Here is an 18,764-nt window from a genome sequence, read left to right as displayed (position 1 = left end):
CTCCAGAGTAGGGCCCTAGCATCTAATACTGTATCTGGGGGAGACTGAGAACCAAAACCCTCTATGTGTGGTGATGGGTGTTAGACTTATTATGATGGTTGTTTTGCAGCACATACATCTATCAAATCATTATGTCACACATCTGAAGCTAATACAATCTTAAGATGTCAGATGTAATCTCAAACAAAACAACCCTGTAGCCCCACACAGCTTACTGTTAACATTACTGTATCTTTGTATTCCACCATCTTCAACATTACAGTGCTATTCCAGGAAACTTGCCCAGGAAGTAATAGTTGTAAATTACTTTATTGTTGATTCTAGAAGACTCCTGAAATAATTATTTAAAGGCACATCAAACTGCTCAGCTTTTCAGTAAATAGCGTCAAAAGAGGTTACACCGTAAGACTCGTTGAATCCCTCGCATTAAAATGTCTCCTTCTGGTGCCCACCGGTCCTAAACTATGTCATGACCTTTATGCGATCCTAGTCAAGGTGCCCTTCCCTGCACCGAAAGTCCCACCTGAAACCAGACTCCAAAATCTCCTCACTACCATGACTTTGCCCTCTCAACTCTGATATGCCAGAAAGACTTGGTAGAGCTGTCCCTTACTGGGAGAAGAGTCAGCTCAGCTTTGTAGGACCAACAGGTAGAGCTATGTTTTTGCTGAGCCAGCATTCAGCAGGAAGAGAGTCAGGTGGGAGCCTTCTGTCTGACCTTTGGGGTGGGGGTGGTAGCAGCCTGAGCCCAGGCTGGTCCACAGGGGACAGTTACAGCAGAGCCCCCAGAAATCAGAGAAACAGTGACCATGTAAGTTCTGGAAAAACCCTCAGGGATCTCCGAGTGCAGCCCCTTCCCTTTACAGGCAGGAAACTGGATCAGAGACAGTTAAAGGACTTGTCCAACTCACAGAGCTAGCTGGGGTTGTTACATGGATTCAACGAGTTAACATCTGTAACTTGCTTAGACGCTGCCTGGTACCCACTAAGTCCTCTGTTTGTTAAATACAGATAATGGAGTGTCTGGCCTAAAACTCAAGGCAAACTCAGGTTGATCCTCCAAATTTAGAAAACAAAAACTGACTTTGACTCTGAACCTAGAAGCGGTTTCTAACTTGCACCAGAACACTCGGAGGGCTTGTTAAAACAGAGTGCTGGGCAGCACCCCCAGAGCATTTGATTCTGTAGATGGGGGGTCGGGAGATACCAAGCTGTGCACATCCAGCCAGCTCCCTGGCTGATGCTGCTGGTCCAGAGACCCCTCCTTGAGAACCTAGGAGCCTGAGAAGTAAATTGTAAGGGTGGCATCAGTCAGGGAGAAGTTGGGGGACAGCAGGCCCCTTTGTCCTTTTGAGTACCCGTCCCCCCAAGGCTGATGTTTAGTGCTCTGCAGCAGCACCCTGCACCCAGTGTGAATATTCTGAGCCTCACCTTCCTCTAGCTTCTTTATCTCATGCTTTCAGCCTCTTCACTGGTGGATAGGATTAACACCCGGGCCACGTAAGATCTGTGCCCTGAGAATGAATCAACACCAACCAGGCAGATGAAACCAAGGCGTTCTTTATTGCAGACTGAAGCTAAGGGCTCACTCACACAGTGGGCTCTGACTTGGGGGCTTCTCTGCCTGCCCAAGGGCAAACTCTCCAAGCAGAGTGGAAGACAGCTTCCAGAAGCAACCCCTTCAAAGGGCCTGTGGTGAGGACCTGGGGAAGCAGCAGCTGGGCATGCAGAGGTTACCCAGAAAGTCAAGGTTCCAGAGGGCGGGGCAAACCTAGCCTTCATCTCCTGTGGCTTTGGGTCAGTCCCTTCAGTGGGAGTGCCATGCAGACTCTGAAGAGATCTAAGAGGCCAGGGTCTCTGGGGGCTGGTTTAGGGAGGGGGATGAGCACAGACTAAGAGCCCTGGCATTGCAGGGGGAGAGCTGAGAACCTTCGCCCTCCGCTCTGAGGACATCCCCAGGGTCACCGCCAGGCCCTTGCTTCTCAAACAGTAAAGTGCTTGCAGGAATAACCTGGCGATCTTTTGAAATGCAGGTTCTGATTCTGGAGCGCTAAAGTGAGGCCTGGGATTCTGCATTTCCAATGAGCTCCTCTGGATGCCCATGCTGCTGGCCCACAGGACACACGTGAGCTGCAAGGCTCTGGCCATACAGTGCCTCTGTGAGTGTCAGAAAAGCGCACCCCTTCTTCAACAAAGAGAAACCCCACGCCAAGACACAGGTTGGATGGGGCTAGGACAGCCTGGGCTGGACTGCAGGCGCACTTGTCCCCAGTGTCCAGGGCTGAACTTGGAAGCCCTAGAAATCGTTTTGACCTCCTTACCCTGAAACCCTTTTCCCAGAGCTTGACCAACGAGGCCTTGGGAGACAAGCAGGGTGAACAAGGCATCTCTTGGGACACTGAGTGCTCAATGATGGACCAACAATGGCCCAACCTGTCAGCCACTTGTCAAGATACAGGGGGCCTGGGCAGGGGCAGGCCTCAGAGCTGGGGAGGGGGAATGGGACTGGGAGCATTCTGAGGAAGGGTTAGTGCTCTGAGCGGTGGTCTGAGCTATGAACAGCCTAACCCTAGGAGTAGAAAAGTGGCCACTGCCCCATGGATGTAGGATTTGGGTGGCCTGGCTTCCCCAAGTCCTAGGGCCTAAGGAGTCTCCCACAGACCAGACCTGGTGGGCTCTGAGCTCCAAGTCTGCTTGCTCCACAGATGAGAAGGTGGGAGGTAGATACCTGCTGATCCAGGGGTCAGGAGTTCTCCAAACCACAGGTGTTGTCAGGAAGCAAGAGCCCCAGGTCCTTTCCTGGTATAGGGACCAGTTGCCCCTGTTTACCAGGTATTGTCCCAGTGTTAGCTATGAAAGTCCCATGTCCCAGGAAAACCTTCAGTCCTGGGAAAACCAAGATGGTTGGTCATCCTATTGCCTGGCCACACCCTAGACTCCAAGATGACTAAGTCATCAGGGCTTTGGGTGGTGGCCTGGGAGCTGGCCGGCCACAAATCCAATGGTCCATAGTGCCCCGACGTGGATCAGTGACAAGGCAACCAGACTTCTGCTGGAGGGGCACTGTGTTGAGGGTGGCACAGGCACAGATGGCTTTGTTTCTCTCCGGGCCACCTCTCCTGCAGCTCAAGGGCTGACACCAGGCACACGCAGTCACTCCAGAAGGAAGGATGGAGCATTTAGGGCTTCCTACCCTGCCGATTTCTTAATCACGAGGAAGGGCAGAGCTAACTTGATTTGCTCCTCAGTGTCCAGCCTGCTGGTCCTTGGGCTCCTACACAAACATTCTCCACCCTGATGCAGTGCCAGGCCACACTCTCTCCACAGCTTTCCTACAACTCCTGGTTCCAGTTCCCACCAATCCAAGGACCCACAGGCCTGAAGATGGGGCACTGTGGAGGGCCTCATCTGGGTCAGTTCTCAGGAAGCAATAAATAGATGGAGGTTGTCTTCTGTCCCTCTCAGGGCAGCAGCTGGCTCTCATCATTAGAAACAAGGCCTCAAAACCCACAGGGGCCCAGAAAATGTTCAGCGATGCTCATCCGTGGGCCCAGAAGGTACCGATGATTTGAAGGTAACTTGGAGGCATGTGCTCCCCTCAAAACCTCCAAGGAACCCAAAGGAGGAAAAGGTTCCCCCACTGCCACCCCTTTTCTTAAATGACAAGGCTCAGAGAAGGTGAGGATCTGCCCAGGTTTGCACAGAAGTTGTGAATGCCCAGAGTCTGGACTCCTGCCCACCTCCTGCCTCTGGGCATCCCAGGGCCCACTGCTGCTCTATGCTATCTATCCTGGACCGCTGCACCCCTCCCGCCATGCACTATTCAGCCCACCCACCCCCAGCCCCCCAAGCTTGGCCTCCCATGGGCCTGTGGGACTCCCTCCTTTCAGGTAACCAGGCCAGGTGGCCTCTGCCCCTTGCTGGGCGGGCATGAGGAGGGAGGCCTAGCGTGGGGGGGCCCGCGCACCCTCTGGAGACATGAGCATGTCGAACTTGATGAGTGGCGGGGCGATGACGCGTACCTCGGCGTTCAGTGGGTTGAAGCGCAGGTTGACGCTGCGCAAGGCGGGCATGGCAGCCAGCTTCTCCACAGGCACGTCTGTTGAGGAAAGAGAGACAGATCAGGGGGCGGGGCCAAGCGGGCAGAGAAGAAGGACGATGGATCACCTGACGCGGGCTCAGCGCCTGGCGCCCGGCCCTGTGTGAGGGGCCATCGGGGCTCACCAGGCCTGCCTGTACTCTTAACAGTACTCAATGAATATTAGATACAATTATTAAAGGAAATTGAGGCCCAGAAATAAGTCATTTCCAGAATGCAAGGTTATGAGCAGATGCTACTCTGGGGAGGAAGGAAAAGCAAAATCAACTGATACTAGTTCCCACCCACCGTCTGCTTTCTCTGGAGCTCATTCGGATGCTAATGTCACATGACACAGCTGCCAGCAGCCTGCTCCTCTATGCCCTTTACTGGGTGGGGCAGCTGCTGGAGTGGGGGCTGAAGGAAGGGGCTGCCTGTGGCATTTCTTGGCTCTCTTCATGCAAAACTGGGCTCCCATTCTTCCTACCAATAATGGCTGAGAAGAAAAGGGCTAATTACTTGGAAGCTTCTCTTTCTTCATATTAGTACCACAGCCATGGCCAACAGTGGGCAGGTGAGACAAACACCATCCCCTCTACCCTTGATAGCCCAGAGAAGAAAACCTTCTTGCCTTGGGCTTTTTAAGAAGTCAGGTCATTTCACAGGGTATTATAACCTCCATGTAACACAGGAGGAAATCCAGGCCCAGGGAGGCTGAGCTGTTAAATAGGCCCAGCAAAGGAGGTTGCTTCTGGGAACTGATATTTGAGGCCCCGTGCTAGGTAGTTCCTCATAATGACCCATTTTGCAGATAAGGAAAGTGAGTCTCAGATTCTCCATGCTGACCAAGATTCTCTAAATCTGCTCTGGCTCCCCTGGATTTTTCAACTAAGCCTGACTTTTGTGCTTCCATGTTCATCTCTCATTGTCCAATTTTAGCAAGAATCCTGCTATGTTGTTTAGCCAGAATCCTCCTCCCTCAATATCTAAACAGGTTTCTGATACCCCAGCACTCCCCAGGTGATGTCTGATCATCCTGGCCAGCCTTCAGCAGGAACACTGTAAGGTCTGTTTAGCCAGGACCCCCTCTCACCCCTGATGATTCCTTTTAAATTTTTCATACACTGACCTCCAGCCTTCTCTCTCCTTGGCTATAAATTTCCACTTGTCCATACTGTATTTGGAATTGAGCTCCATTCTGTACTGAAGTCTCTTTCCCCCTATTGCGACAGTCCTGGATAAAATCTGTTTTTACTGCTTTAACCATTGTTCAGCTCTGGTTTTTCTTTGACAAGGTCCAGGATCACTAAGCCGGTCAGTGGTGAAAGCAGGACGGTTCCTGATCCCAAAGCCCACGGGCTTCATCCCACAACACAGGGGCAAGGCCAAGGCCAGAGCCGGTGCTCTCACTGGCCACTGAGCCCCCAGAAGGTGATCACAGGCAAGTTTCACTGAGCAGCTCACTAAGAACTGAACCCCAGGCTGAGGGCATCATACCCTCAACTGTCAATACAGCCTCATTCCAGATATGAGGACTGAGGCTCAGAGCTGCTAAGTCACCCATCTCCCCACGTGCCACTGGGGACCACTGCTTCTGCCTCAGTTTCTCCAGAGTGGGTTGAACTAGGGGGCTGCTAAGGACTTTTCTCTCTCTGGACTCCATGACTCCTCCATCCCACAGTCAGGGAGGCCTGTGGGCTGCAGAGCTGTTGTTCATGAGACAGGGGTGGGTGGGGAGGGTCCCCCTGTGATGCCCCTGCAGAGATTTGCCAGGCGTGGCACAAAGACCAGCTGCACCCCAGCCTTGAAGCAAATCTCCGTGACTCCAGGCCTAGAGAGAGCAGTGCTGCCTGAGTTCTCAGCCTGTCATTTCCAAGTACCACCCACTGAGCTGGCCTCTTCAGGGTCTGAAGCATTCTCCAAACCACTCTGCTGAAGGACAGTGATGGATTAAGTGTATCCCTTTCCCCTGATTTAACTGCTAAAGTCGTTCGAGCAGCTTAGAGGAAGGAGCAATGGGGCCCCAGACTGTGTCAAAGCTGGCAGAATCAACAAATCAGACAAGCCAAGTTGGCAAGCAAGAAGCCCAAGAGGGAGTTTCTGGATAAAGCCTAAAGAACATTTACACTCAGAACACTCTGACAAGAGGGGAGATGCCTGGAGTGTGGAGAAGAGGATCTGAAATGATCTGCATTTTATGGATGGGGAAACTGAGGCTGGAGAGGCTACATAAGCTTCCCAGGGCAACATGGCACATCAGAGTCATGGTGGAAACAGAAGCTAGGTCCCTGGACTTTGGTCCCCCTAGAGAGGAAGAGAAGCCAAAGTCCTGCTGATCTTCAAATTCCAGCTCAAAGGCCCCTGCCCCTGTCACTCACTTCTGCTGGTCCCCATCGAAACTCCCATTAACACTTTACATGAGACCTGTATCACACATCACACTCTGCAACCTGGGACATGTTTGTTCACCCCGTACGTGCTCACAGGTGCTCAATAGCTAGTTGTTGAATGAATTAATGAATGAATGTTTTACCTCCTGAGCTAGATCATAAGTTCCTTCAGGTTCAGGACCACGCTGAGCTGGGCACACAGTGGACCCACCATCAACACCACTTGATTAAACAATTCTGACCTCAGTACATTCAAGAGTTAGGGCCCTTTCCCCAGCCTGACCCATTCTGGGCACAGCCCAGAACGTCTGTGGACCAAGGTTGTGACCCTTTAGCACCAGTAATCCAATTTAGAAAATGAGAAAATATTGATGAGCAAGAAGAAAATCACCCATAGAAAATCACCACCTAGAACTAATCACTGTTAATGTGAGGCATACGTCATGACGAACTTTTTAACATACGTCTGTATATGTGCGTGCACATCTATGTTTTAAAAAATGGACCCCCAGATACTACGCTTTTCTTGATGACACACTGTTAACATCTCTTCTGGTTACAAGTTGGTGACATTATTATGGCTGCATGGTAGTCCATGGAATGGAGGGACCACACTTGGGCTCCTGTTTCTATTGTTGGACATTCAGGTTGTTTCCAACTTTCACTATTACAAACAGTGAGAGGCTATGAGTCCACAAGGCACCTGGGGTTACTTTTTCTCTTTCAGCCTGTGATTCTAGGATGTAGGATGTGGGGTTCTAAAATCCTTTTATGAACCCAGAGTAATGATCCTTTGACTTTCCCAGGGCCCCCAGGTGCACGGTCACAGTGGTGAGTAATGGACTTCTATTGCGAGCTCTAGTATCCTGGGTGGGAACTAAAGCCACCCCGTGGCCCATGGAAGGGAAGAAGGACCCCAGCCTGGATTAAACACCATGAATGCTGACACCGGGGGGCACAGTCCACTGTATCTTCCCATCATCTCACAAGGCTGTAGCCAGAGACCCCATGCTCTATTGCCCCTCCTCCCGCCTGAGCAGAGAGAACCAGCTTCTTACCTACTCAGACAGCCCTCCCAGACTCCTGCCTATGTCTATGGAAGCTTAAGATAATAGCAGCAGAATCAGAGTGGGCAGTATTTAGAGAAAATTACTTCTCTGAGGCCAGCTCGACCTCCCTTCACTAATTGTTGGTACTATTGACTGGCAAATTTGTTTCATGCCAGTGCGACCAGTTAGAGGCAAGATGATAGAAATGATCGATCCAGAAAAGTATTCTTCATGTGGGTGGTGCCCATGGACTAAATGGATGCTGAAAGGAGGAGGGGTCTGCACCCAGGGAAGTGGTAGAGGGTACTGAGCATAGAGGTAATCCAGCAGAGAGCAGTGATTTCTGAGTCCCACTTTGGGTGGGGCTGGGCCCCAACACATCTAAGGTCCCTCCTGGAATTGGGATCAGAGGCTCTCCAACCAGTTCTCTGGCTTCCTTGGCCGCTTAGAAACAAATCATGGTGCCTACAGGCTGCCCAGGGTGGATACACTGGAGAGTTTACATGTGGCTAGCTGTCTCACATCTGATCCAGACAATCTCTTTCCAGCCAGAATGCTCAATTTTCCATCCCCAAGGGATCCCAGCCAGTGAGTGTGGAGCCTGCACCTTCGAAACACCTCCTTACAGTGGCAGCTGGGGTGCTGGGTAAAGATGTGGAGGCAGCGCCCCAGCCCTAGTGCCTCAGGCCTGTGGACAGCATCTGGAAGGCTGTCTAAGCCTCCCTGGGTGGCTGTGGGCACATTCGTGCTCGAGAATCCAGGCTGGCCTGTCAGCCAAGGCTGTCCCCATACCCTGCCTTGACGTAGCTCTTGGTGCCTGGAGACCTAAACAACAAAGATCAAGGATGCTGTGCTGAGCTGAGCTGAGCTGAGCTGAGCTTCACGCCCCATTCAAAATGCCACAAGAGATGAGCAGGCAAAGTGTGGTAACCTGGTGGGGCAGAGAATCATGCCTGTAACACTCAGGCCACACTCACAGCTGGGTCTATGCCTGAGCCCCACCCCCACCCCATGGAGCCCTGGACTGGGCATCCTGGTGGGGGCAAGGGAGACACAGGAAGAAAGCAGAAGCAGCCCCCGTGCCCAGGAAGCTCACAGGACGCTGCCTGCCATTGACAGTCCTGCAAACAGAGTCCTGCAGCCCTTGGGGAAGGCTGTGCGGCTTGGGGCACTCTAAGTCCCTGCTGAAAGAGGCTGTTTGGGAGAGTGGACAGGGCAGAGACCCAGACCCTGACCTTGGATCTGCCACTTGGAGTTGTGCAACCTCAGGCAGGCCCCTTAACCTCTCTGAACCTCAGCCTCCCATCTTTAGACAGTCCTCTGCCTCATGGGGCCGCAGGGGCCAGCCAAAGAGACCATTCGGTGCTCCCCATGGAGGTGCGTGGAAAGCGAGCGGGCATCCCATTAAGAGGATGAGGAGCACAGAGTATTTTAAGAATCCACTAATGACCCTACACTTTCCCCCACCCAAGAACAAACTGCAGGGAAAGACAAACAAAGAGGGAGAAAGTCTTCTACAGTGATTCCCTCCTTCACCGCAGGCTGGCCGGCACGGTGGGCCCAAGAGTCTGCAAGTGAGAGGTGACAAACTTGCAGGATGGAAAAGGAATTATCTCCCCTGAAGGTTCTCCTGGGTGGGGGCAGACATGTGAATGGCTCCTTTGTAAATCCTCTCCATGCTTGGAAATAAAGTCTGCTACCAACTTTACAACTCTCTCTGCTCAGGTTTCAGAACATTGTCAGAGAAATTACAATTGGGAAAACAAGAAGAAAAGCTCCTGGGTGGGGAGGGATAGACTGGGATTTCAAAATTGTAGAACAGATAAACAAGATTATACTGTATAGCACAGGGAAATATATACAAGATCTTATGGTAGCTCACAGAGAAAAAAATGTGACAATGAATATATGTATGTTCATGAATAACTGAAAAATTGTGCTCTACACTGGAATTTGATACAACATTGTAAAATGATAATAAATCAATAACAAGTGTGAAAGAAAGAAAAAGAAAGAAAGAAAGAAAGAAAGAAAGAAAGAAAGAAAGAAAGAAAGAAAGAAAGAAAGAAAGAAAGAAAGAAAGAAAGAAAGAAAGAAGGAAGGAAGGAAGGAAGGAAGGAAGGAAGGAAGGAAGGAAGGAAGGAAGGAAGGAAGGAAGGAAGAGAGAAAGAAAAGCGCCTACGATAAGCACCAGGTGGGAATAGTTACGTAGGGCTATACCAGCCTCTGGAAACCAGCTTCTGGGAAACAAAGTGAATTGAAGGTGGTGGGTAGGGAACTGGGTGGAGTGGTCAGGATACCAACAAGGAAGTGGTGGGCTGGCTAAGGTTTCATAACCCACCTCTTGTGGGGGAAACCCTGATTTGTAGCATTTACTGATTTTTCATAGTGTAAGTGTGCCTACCAAGACCAATTTCAAGCTATCAGGAGAAGTCACAGAACTTGAGCAAGCGCCTCCAGGACTGAGGAGCCGAGTGGAGCAGCCCATCCAGGCAGGACCACAGACTCCTGAGCAAGAGGTGCCAGAGCTCAGGCCAACTCCTGTCCACTTTGGAATTCTTTGGAATCAACTTGACCTGTGGGAACTGGCCCACTGTTTTGCTGTCTGTACGTTCTCAGTTGCCTTTGGTTCATCGACAAAGTTTCTTCTGAAAATTCCAGGTGGGCGGGTCGTGCTACAGGGAAAGCAGGAGGGGGCGATTATGGGCACTAGGGCAGCAGAGCACCATGCCCAGGGTCCAGTAGGGTCAGTGGAAAAGAGCCCCCCAGAGCTCACCTCTGCCACCCTCCCAGGTCTCATGGCTGGGCTCATTGCTTTTCTCATCCTGATGTAGCCACACATGCGTGCACACACACGCATGCATGTATCACACACAGCAGATGCCGGGAGGATGAGGAAGAAGGAACTTACAGCTTCTTCAGGGACAGAATGTGCTTGTTGATGGAAGGTTCTGGTTTAGCTCAGTGGTACTGTCTTGCCTGCACATTGGAATCATCTGGGGAGTCTTAAAAAAATCATTAATCCCCAAACCCACCATCAGAGATTCTGACTTAATTAGCATAGGGTATGGCCTGGACACAGGTGTTTCTTTAATCTCCTGAGTGATTTGAATGCACAGCTAGTCTGAGCACCACTGGTCTTCCCAGTGAGGCTTAATGAGAGAATCTGGTGAAAATACCCACATAGCATTTCCATCCTAGGATGCCACCCACTTACTTCACTGTGTGAGGCAGAACTGTCAGGAGCTAGGCTGACTGCCTTCGTTCGTGACTGAGGGAACTCTGCCTCAATATCGTACACTGGTTTCTCCACCCCAAGGGACTTTCCCTCCAACAAAAGTTAATGTGCTTCAGCCATAACTTTCCTGTGGCTTTCAATCTCCCTCCAGCTACATGCAAAAATTGTCTCTCCTCATAAGGAGAAAAGGGACTGTTGATGGGAATGCAGTTTGGTGCAGCCACTATAGAAAACAGTATGGAGATTCCTTAAAAAACTAAAAATAGACTTACTATATGATCCAGCAATCCCACTCCTGGGCATACATCCAGAGGGAACTCTAATTCGAAAAGATACGTGCATTCCAATGTTCATAGTGGCATTATACACAACAGCCAAGACATGGAAGCAACCTAAATGTCCATCAACAGATGACTGGATAAAGAAGCTGTGGTATATTTATACAGTGGAATACTACTCAGCCTTAAAAAAGGATAAAATAATGCCATTTGCAGCAACAGGTATGGACCTGGCGATCATCATTCTAAGTGAAGTAAACCAGAAAGAGAAAGAAAAATACCATATGACAGCACTCACATGTGGAATCTAATAAAAAAAAAAAGACACTAATGAGCTTATCTATAAAACAGAAACAGACTCACAGACATAGTAAACAATTTTATGGCTACCGGGTGGAAAGAGGGTGGGAAGGGATACATTGGGAGTTCGAGATTTGCAAATACTGACTAGTACACATAAAATAGATAACCAACAAGTTTCTTCTGTATAGCACAGGGAACTATATTCAATATCTTGTAGTCACCTATAATGAAAAATAATATGAAAACAAATATGTGTATGTACACGTATGACTGAAACATTATGCTGTACACCAGAAATTGATACAACATTGTAAACTGACTATACTTTAATTTAAAAAAATTCTCTCCTTACTCAAAGCACTGTCCTCAACAGCCAGGGTTCTGAAGCAAGACTGGATTGGAACCCTGGTTTTGCCCAGGCAGCATGACCTTGGCTAAGTTATTTAACTTCCCTGTGCCTCAGTTTCCTCACCTGGGGAGAATAATGGTATCTGCCTCGTAAGATTGTCAAGAGCGTTAAACAAGAGCATACTTGAAAATGCTTAGAGAAGATCCAGATGTGAAATAAACAATCACTAAGTATCAGCCAGTGTAACTGACCATGCCACAAGCCTGTGAGAACAGGGAGCGGCCTTTGTCCATCTCTGCCTCCAGCACAGTGACTAGCACAGAGCAAAATGCTCAATCAAAAAACAACTCGTGAATGAACACTTCCCAAATGTCTAAATCCATGTTCCTGCCCCCTAAGAGCCTCTTATTCCCTGAATAAGGCCCTTGCAAGTCTGAGCTTTGAGTCAGAGCATCTGGGCTGCTCTCCAGCACTCTGGACAGGGACAGACAGTCCCTTAGACTGGCTTGCCTAAGGACGCATGGAAATGTTTTGTTTTGTTTCAAGCAAAAGTCAAGAACTTTTCTTGCTGTTCGCCTGTGTGCTACCAACAGAGTGCCAAGAGCATCCTGGATAATTGGAGCTTCTGGGTAATCAAGGTTTTACCACGCAGTGGTTGGCACAGAGGATGCCTTTGGGCAGGGACCAAGTGTGTGAAAGGTCTTCTGCCCAGATATCTGGCTTGCTAGTTCCCTCCAGGCAGACACATGTAGGCCGGAGTCGCAAACAGGAGATTCCCGCCCCTTCGTGTCTGGCAGCTACCTCAAATTTGCACTAATTGCTGTTAAAGTCTGTTTGTTTACTCCCGGGCCTCTCCCTTGAGTGACTCCACAGCCAGCAAGTGCTCCTGTACTTTGTCTAATGATGGCTTCACGATCGATGCCTGTACGGACTGCTCACTGCCTGTGGGCACAGTTCAGGGCTCTGGCTGGTCTAGACAAGGGTGTGCTGAGCAGTGGGATAAGCCTGCTGTGCCATGCAGGTAGCTGCCACCTGGGAGGGTAAATCATCTTCCCTTGGGCACCGTGACACTCAGTGCTTAGGGGACAGGGCAGGGCTCAGACAGCTACCAGTTGGCTGTGCTCAGGGGAGATCCAAATCCAAATCCCCAATACAATGCAGATGTATTGCACTCCCTCTCCACTTCCCCCCGGATGGGCTTGGAGCCCCAGATCCAGGGGCAGGAGAAATGTGTCAGGGGTTTGACGTCTTCCCAGACCTACCTAGTCAAATGCTTGCCAGGCCTGAAGCTACACAACCCAACCGCTCCTTCTTCTCAGTTCCTAAGTCCCTGTTTCAAATCCTTCCTCACCAGACCCATGAGTGGGACCTGGAATGACAGTGCAGCCTGCTTCAGGCTGTGTGTGTGTGGTGGGGGAGGCGAGGTGGGTTTCAAGGCACCTGGGAGGGTGCCCCAATTCTGCCAGGGGCTGGCCACTCAGAATCCTCCAGAAAGACAACTTTGACAAACCTTTCCTGGTCAGGTGAGCCCTGCTTTGGATCCTGTGTCCCCTGGTTAGCCTCTGCCCAACCGTTCAGCAGTGTCCCCTGCCACCTCTGTCCTGGCTCCAGGGTAAATGCAAGAAGAGGCCCAGCAGGCTGAAGGACAAGGAGTTGGGGAGGGTCTGAGCAGACAGCATACAGTCAGGATTCCGGGTGGGCTGGATGTCTGGAGGAGGGTGGAGCTGTCCTCCCATCTCTGCAGTGGGCAGGAGCTGGAGGCTCACAGGGATGAGGTGACTAGCTCATGCTAATGGTGTAAGTGGGGCTTCAGATCTGTGCCTTTTTTGTTACAAAACTCTGAGAACCCAAGGGAGGGGAAGGAGGACTGCAACGTGGTCAGGGTTGAGTGGAGTCCAAGTCAGAGGCTCTTTACCCCGGAGTGGACCCCAAACCACCAGGAGAGGAGTGGAGGCAGGCAGAGGAGGAGCCTGCCCTGACTTCTGTTTTGGTTATCACCACAGGGTATCCCTTTCTGCACCATCCAGAGGGAGGTCAGTGGGCAGCCAGGGAAACACTGAGAAGCCTTTCCTGCCTGTGCTCCAGGCTGCCTCTTGGGCACAGGGGAAGCTCCAAGGGCAGCTGGCACCGAACGATCAAGGCCCCTGCCCTAGCAAGCTGCAGAGACCTGAAGCCCCCACCATGCCACTGCCTTTCTGCCAGGAGGCAGGGCCTTGTGTCCAGAAGCATTTGTTTTGAAGGACCTGGGTTTACACTCCAGTATCTCCTCTAAAAATAAATAAATAAGTAAACCTAATTACCTCTCCCTGCAAAAAAAAAAAAAAATTAAAAAACAAAAAAACAGAAGCATTTGTTTTGGCCATGATTTCTTACTTCCTGCCTCCCTGTCCTACTGAGCATTCGTAGGTCTCCAGAGTGGGCAGCAAGCCTGGCCTCTCAAAGCCTTGAGGCCTCGGCACAGTCTCCCCTCAAGGTAATATCTCCCTGGGAGTGGGTCTCTCCTATAGGGCCTGGCATCTTCCACTGACCAGGACCAGGGCTTGGCTAAGCCTCATGTGGTACCAAATGGAAAATTTTGGTAGAGCTCAAAAGATACAACCAGCCAGATTTCCCAAGTTACCCTAACAGCTCTGGCTACTGACAGAACAGCTTGTTGGTACAGAAAGACACACGTACCAGTCACCAATTCACGTGCATATTAGGCCAGCCCCACCCTCAACAGAGCCCGGCAGCCTCATGGGGAAGGGTCAGGAGGCCATGAGGCCAGCTTCTCTGCTTTGACCTGTCTTGGGAGCTAATGGCCTTCGGTGGCAGCCAGGGAGCTTCAGGAAGTGTGCTGACCAGTTGGTCCCTTGTAAACACCAGCCAAGAGGCCTTGTGGTGCAAACCCTCGAAAGGAGAGCTGCTTTTTCTGTAATGACAGGGCTTGTGCCAGGGCCAAGTAAGGCCAGCGTGGGAAAACTCTCCCCTTTCGACCTAGCCAATAGCTTACAGGTGCCTACCAGACACGGGGCACTTGCACCTACTACCCCAGGTGCCACCCACACCCTCCTCTTCCATCCATGAGGACCTGGCAGACTCTGGAGTGCCAAAGACCTGGGTTCCAATCCTGCCTCCACTGTGCTGTGCTGCCTGCTTAACCTCTCTGAGCCTCTCTCTCTTCCCAGCTGTCCAGTGAAGATAACGCCCCCAACCCAGAGAAGAGGCCTGAGCAGATTAAATGAGATAATTACAGAGAAGCTGTGCCAGGCAGCCATAACTATTAGGTTTCAAAAAGACTGTGCAATTTTATCCTTTCAGATCAAATAGATCAATTATTTCCACTTCCGCTTTTCTAGGATTTCCTTTGTTAAAAAAAACTATTTCCTGGGCCCTAGTGAAAGAACTAGTAGTGAAACTCTCTCCCTGTCCCACCAGAAGCTGTGGAACAAAGGATTGGTTCCATTCGCTCCAGCTCCTCTGGGAAGCCATCCCAGCCAAGCCTCCACGTGCACCACTCACTCAGCACTTGGCACCTAGTGTTTGTGGCTCTTCCCCTCAACCACAGGAGAGCAACCAGAACCTGCAGAACTTCTCACTAAGGGGCAGCTTGGTAGAGCCTCCAGATGAAATAAAGCCACGTTCCCTCTGCCCACATGATGCTGATCAATTTATTCCGTGAAACAGGGTGAGGCTGCAACAGTGATGTCAATGGCAGGGGAGGATGATCCTGAGGTCCATTTGTGCCCCAGGCTCGGGAGGACAGGGCAAAGACTGCATCCTGGAGCATCTCTTCTACTGATGGAGACCAGCGTGAAACTGCGGCTCCCTGGACAGACGTGCACCTCACCCTGAGCCCCTATCCCCACCTGCCAGAGAAGGGAGAATATGCTTTAACAGAGGGCCTGGGCCCCCAGTGATACACTGGGCCATGGAAAGGGTACAGGTGCCCCCGAGGGCCAGATGTGCTCCCTCCAAGTCCCCACAGTGCCCCCCACTCTTATCCTTATATCCCAGGGGACAAGGATACTGCACTTTGCGGAAATCTTATGTTAAAGGGATGGTGCCATGGCCCAGATAAACTATGATGAAAGACTGGGAGGGGGCGGGCCGTGAAATATGAATGGAGGACCAGTTGCAATAGATGATTCAGGAGGCAGAGCAGGCAGGACTAGGTACTGACTGGATAGGTGTGGGGTAAGGAGAAGACAGGAAAAGCATCAGTTGCAGAGAGATTCTCAAGCAACACACCACTGCCCCACCGAGGGCACTTGTTGGAAATGCAGGCTCCTGGGCCCTATTCACAGAAATTCTGATCTAGTAGGTCTGAGAGAAGACCCAGGAGCCTTACTTGTTAACAAGCGCTCCAGGAGGATCCACACCCTGAGGAGTTTTGTGAGGCTTAAGGAGTGATGTGCTTGAGTCAGCTGCTGGGAGCTGGCACCTGGTACTCTAGGAAAAGGTCCTGCACTTCCCAGGCCCTGCTGTTCAGAGAAATCACTTGGGGGTTTTGCTCAGGTGCGATTCTGATTCAGGTCGCAGGTTGGAAGTGCAGCCTGAGGTTCCGAGTTTCTAACAGGCTCCCAGGTGACAGCCACACTGCTGCTGGTCTGTGGATGACACTTTGAGAGGCCAGAACCTTGACAGGGGTTCTCAGACTTCAATCTCCATCTGCATCACCTGGGGAGGGGTATTAAAACAAATTCCTCTTCCCCACCATTTCTGCCTGAGATCTGTGGAGGGGCCTGAGAATATGTGTTCTTAACAAGTTCCCAGGTGATGCTGCTGGTCCTGGGACCCCACTTTGAAAAATATCAGCCTTGACAGTAAAAAGTGAAACTGTATGAGGGCAGAATTAAGTAAATGTAGTCTAAAGCATTCCTATAGAATAGAGATGTAGGTTTCCTTCGCTATTTGAAAGTAGAGCATTCCTGCGGAAGCTTTCTTCTAAAAAAAAAAAAAAAAGAGGGGGGTACTTTATTTTATTTGTTTATTTATTGAGGAGGTACCGGGGACCAAATCCAGGACATTGTGCATGCTAAGCAGGACCTTGTACATGCTAAGCACGCGCTCTACCATTTGAGCAATAACACCCCCTGAAAGCTTTCATAAGCAGAAATGACGTAAAATGAGGAAGTAATTACCTTAGAACACATCTTACCAGTGGACACACAAAATAAATTGAGATAAAGCACAGATGCTCACAGACACAGTATAGCTCAGTGACAGCGCATGCTTAGGATGCGCGAGGTCCTGGGTTAGATCCCAAGTACCTCTATTAAAAAAAAAAAAACTCGCTGCAACACAGATGTTAAATAGTATTTGTGCTTTCCCCCTTTTTTTGGTAAAAGCAAAAATTCTCCTCAGTCTCTTAGTGAAAACAGGTACTAGTGTAGGTCTTTCCTAAAAGTGAAGTGGCACAAAGCAAACTTTCGAAAAGCAGGAGTTACCTGTACTTTTCTTTTTCAAAGTGCTATTGCTCTATTTGTCAAATTTCCAATAAGAATTTGTTCTCCTGTGATCGCTTGCTCTTTGGAACAGTGGGTACATGAAGGGGAAAAAAAGCAGCGAACTGAGGGTTATGGAAAGTTAAATTTTAGTTTAACCGAAGTAGTCTCCTGCTTAGCAAAATGAAGTGTCCTAAATGCTTGGTTTTCCCTTCACCCCTGCATGTTCCCGAAATGTGTTGAATTGCTCTGCAAGACTGAGTACTTGTGAGCAAGTTATTGGGACTGAACGCTGCTCCTGCACCCATTTTCAAGTCATATGTGATGGCTGCCGAGGTGAAAAACTAACTTTCTGGTTTTCACAGGATCGGTAACCCATCTTCTCCCCATGTTATCAGTCACAGTCAGACTATATGCTTCTACCTCCTCTGAAACCTTCCCAGGGCTCTCTGAGGAGCCCCATCTCACAATGACACACGGACGGCCACCCTCTGCCTGGGAGTCCTCACCCAGGCACGCTCAGACCTTCCGACCATATCTTATCTAGTAGTTTATTCTCTGCTCCCACTCAGACCTCCCCCTGACCCACAGCCTGTAAGCAGTTTGAGGTCAGAACCTGCATCTCATTCATCTGTAGCTCGTATTTCTGCAGAGACTCTCTCTCCCCAAGCAGTCTTGTTTATACATACTCAGAAGCTTCCATATACCTTTTTCTAGTTTGGAAAATATCAGGATCATCCAAAATCTCAGAGACTAATAATTCACTGTAGTCTGAATAAATACTCTAAGCTACATACTTTTTTCTCCCTCTCAGGAGTGCCTGGAAAAAACAACTGTGTCCTGGACCCCAAGGACCCAGGAAGCCTCCTAGCTGGATGGGGGCACATGCTGTATGTGTGCCAGGGGGTCTGCTGGGGGAGGGAGGAGTCCTCTGACTTGCACCACTTCCTGTTCACCTGCACCTGGCTTGGATCTGCAGACTCAGGGGGTTTGGCCACAGGCAGAGAAAATGGTAAGACATGAGACAGGAATTCGGGACCAAGAGCGCAGGCAGGTGAGCTGGGATGAAGTGGAGATGAAGGGTCAGATGGTATTAAACCTGTCATCTACCTGGCTCCACACTCTGGTGAGTGGAGCTCATCCCCTCAGCCGAGGCCTCACTGCCCGTCCTCATGCCACCCCACCAACCAGTCAGCAGGAGGCTGCAGTGCTGGTGACCACCGTGGACAGAGATGCAGGTGGAGCTGAGAGGTGGGGGGGGATGTAGCATACTTGAGGGGTGTGAGTAGCAGGACAGGTAGCGAGGCTGGCTGAGAACAGATCACAAATCTCTGTGGGACAACTCATAGAAGCGGCTTTCAGTATTTTTTCATCATGACCCATGGTAAGGAATACATTTTACATCATGATCCAGTACCTATGTCTCTGCGCGTATAGTAAAACTGAAGTAAAAAGTCACAAAGCAGTACGTACCATGCTACAAGTGATGTACTCCATCACGTGCTGGTCTCACCCTATTAATCTGACTTCACGACTCCTTAGTGGGTCATAGCCGGCAACTTGAAACAATCTGCCCTATTGTGTGTCAGCCATTTCAGAAGGCCTTTGAGCCTTTGGAATTCCTGCTCTGCACAGTGCTCCCCACTGACTGTG

The 18,764-nt window shown here is 50.2% G+C and overlaps 1 protein-coding gene across 8 annotated transcripts in view; it reads right to left on the bottom strand.

Moving 5' to 3' along the window:
• Window positions 1-1,544: 1,544 nt before the first annotated feature.
• Window positions 1,545-18,764, bottom strand: part of LRRC20 (leucine rich repeat containing 20) — a 71,154-nt gene continuing 53,934 nt past the window's right edge. For all 8 annotated transcript variants that reach the window (XM_064488093.1, XM_064488096.1, XM_031461140.2 and 5 more), the window contains one exon: window positions 1,545-4,099. In XM_064488093.1, coding sequence (XP_064344163.1) covers window positions 3,945-4,099 — 155 coding nt within the window. In that variant the 3' untranslated portion in view covers window positions 1,545-3,944. The remainder of the gene's footprint in view (window positions 4,100-18,764) is intronic.

The sequence above is a fragment of the Camelus dromedarius genome, chromosome 8 (genome assembly GCF_036321535.1).
Source record: "Camelus dromedarius isolate mCamDro1 chromosome 8, mCamDro1.pat, whole genome shotgun sequence".
In the NCBI taxonomy this organism is placed as follows: Eukaryota; Metazoa; Chordata; class Mammalia; order Artiodactyla; family Camelidae; genus Camelus; species Camelus dromedarius.
The sequence above is the reverse complement of the archived record's forward strand: the minus strand, read 5'-3'. Positions and strand labels throughout refer to the sequence as shown.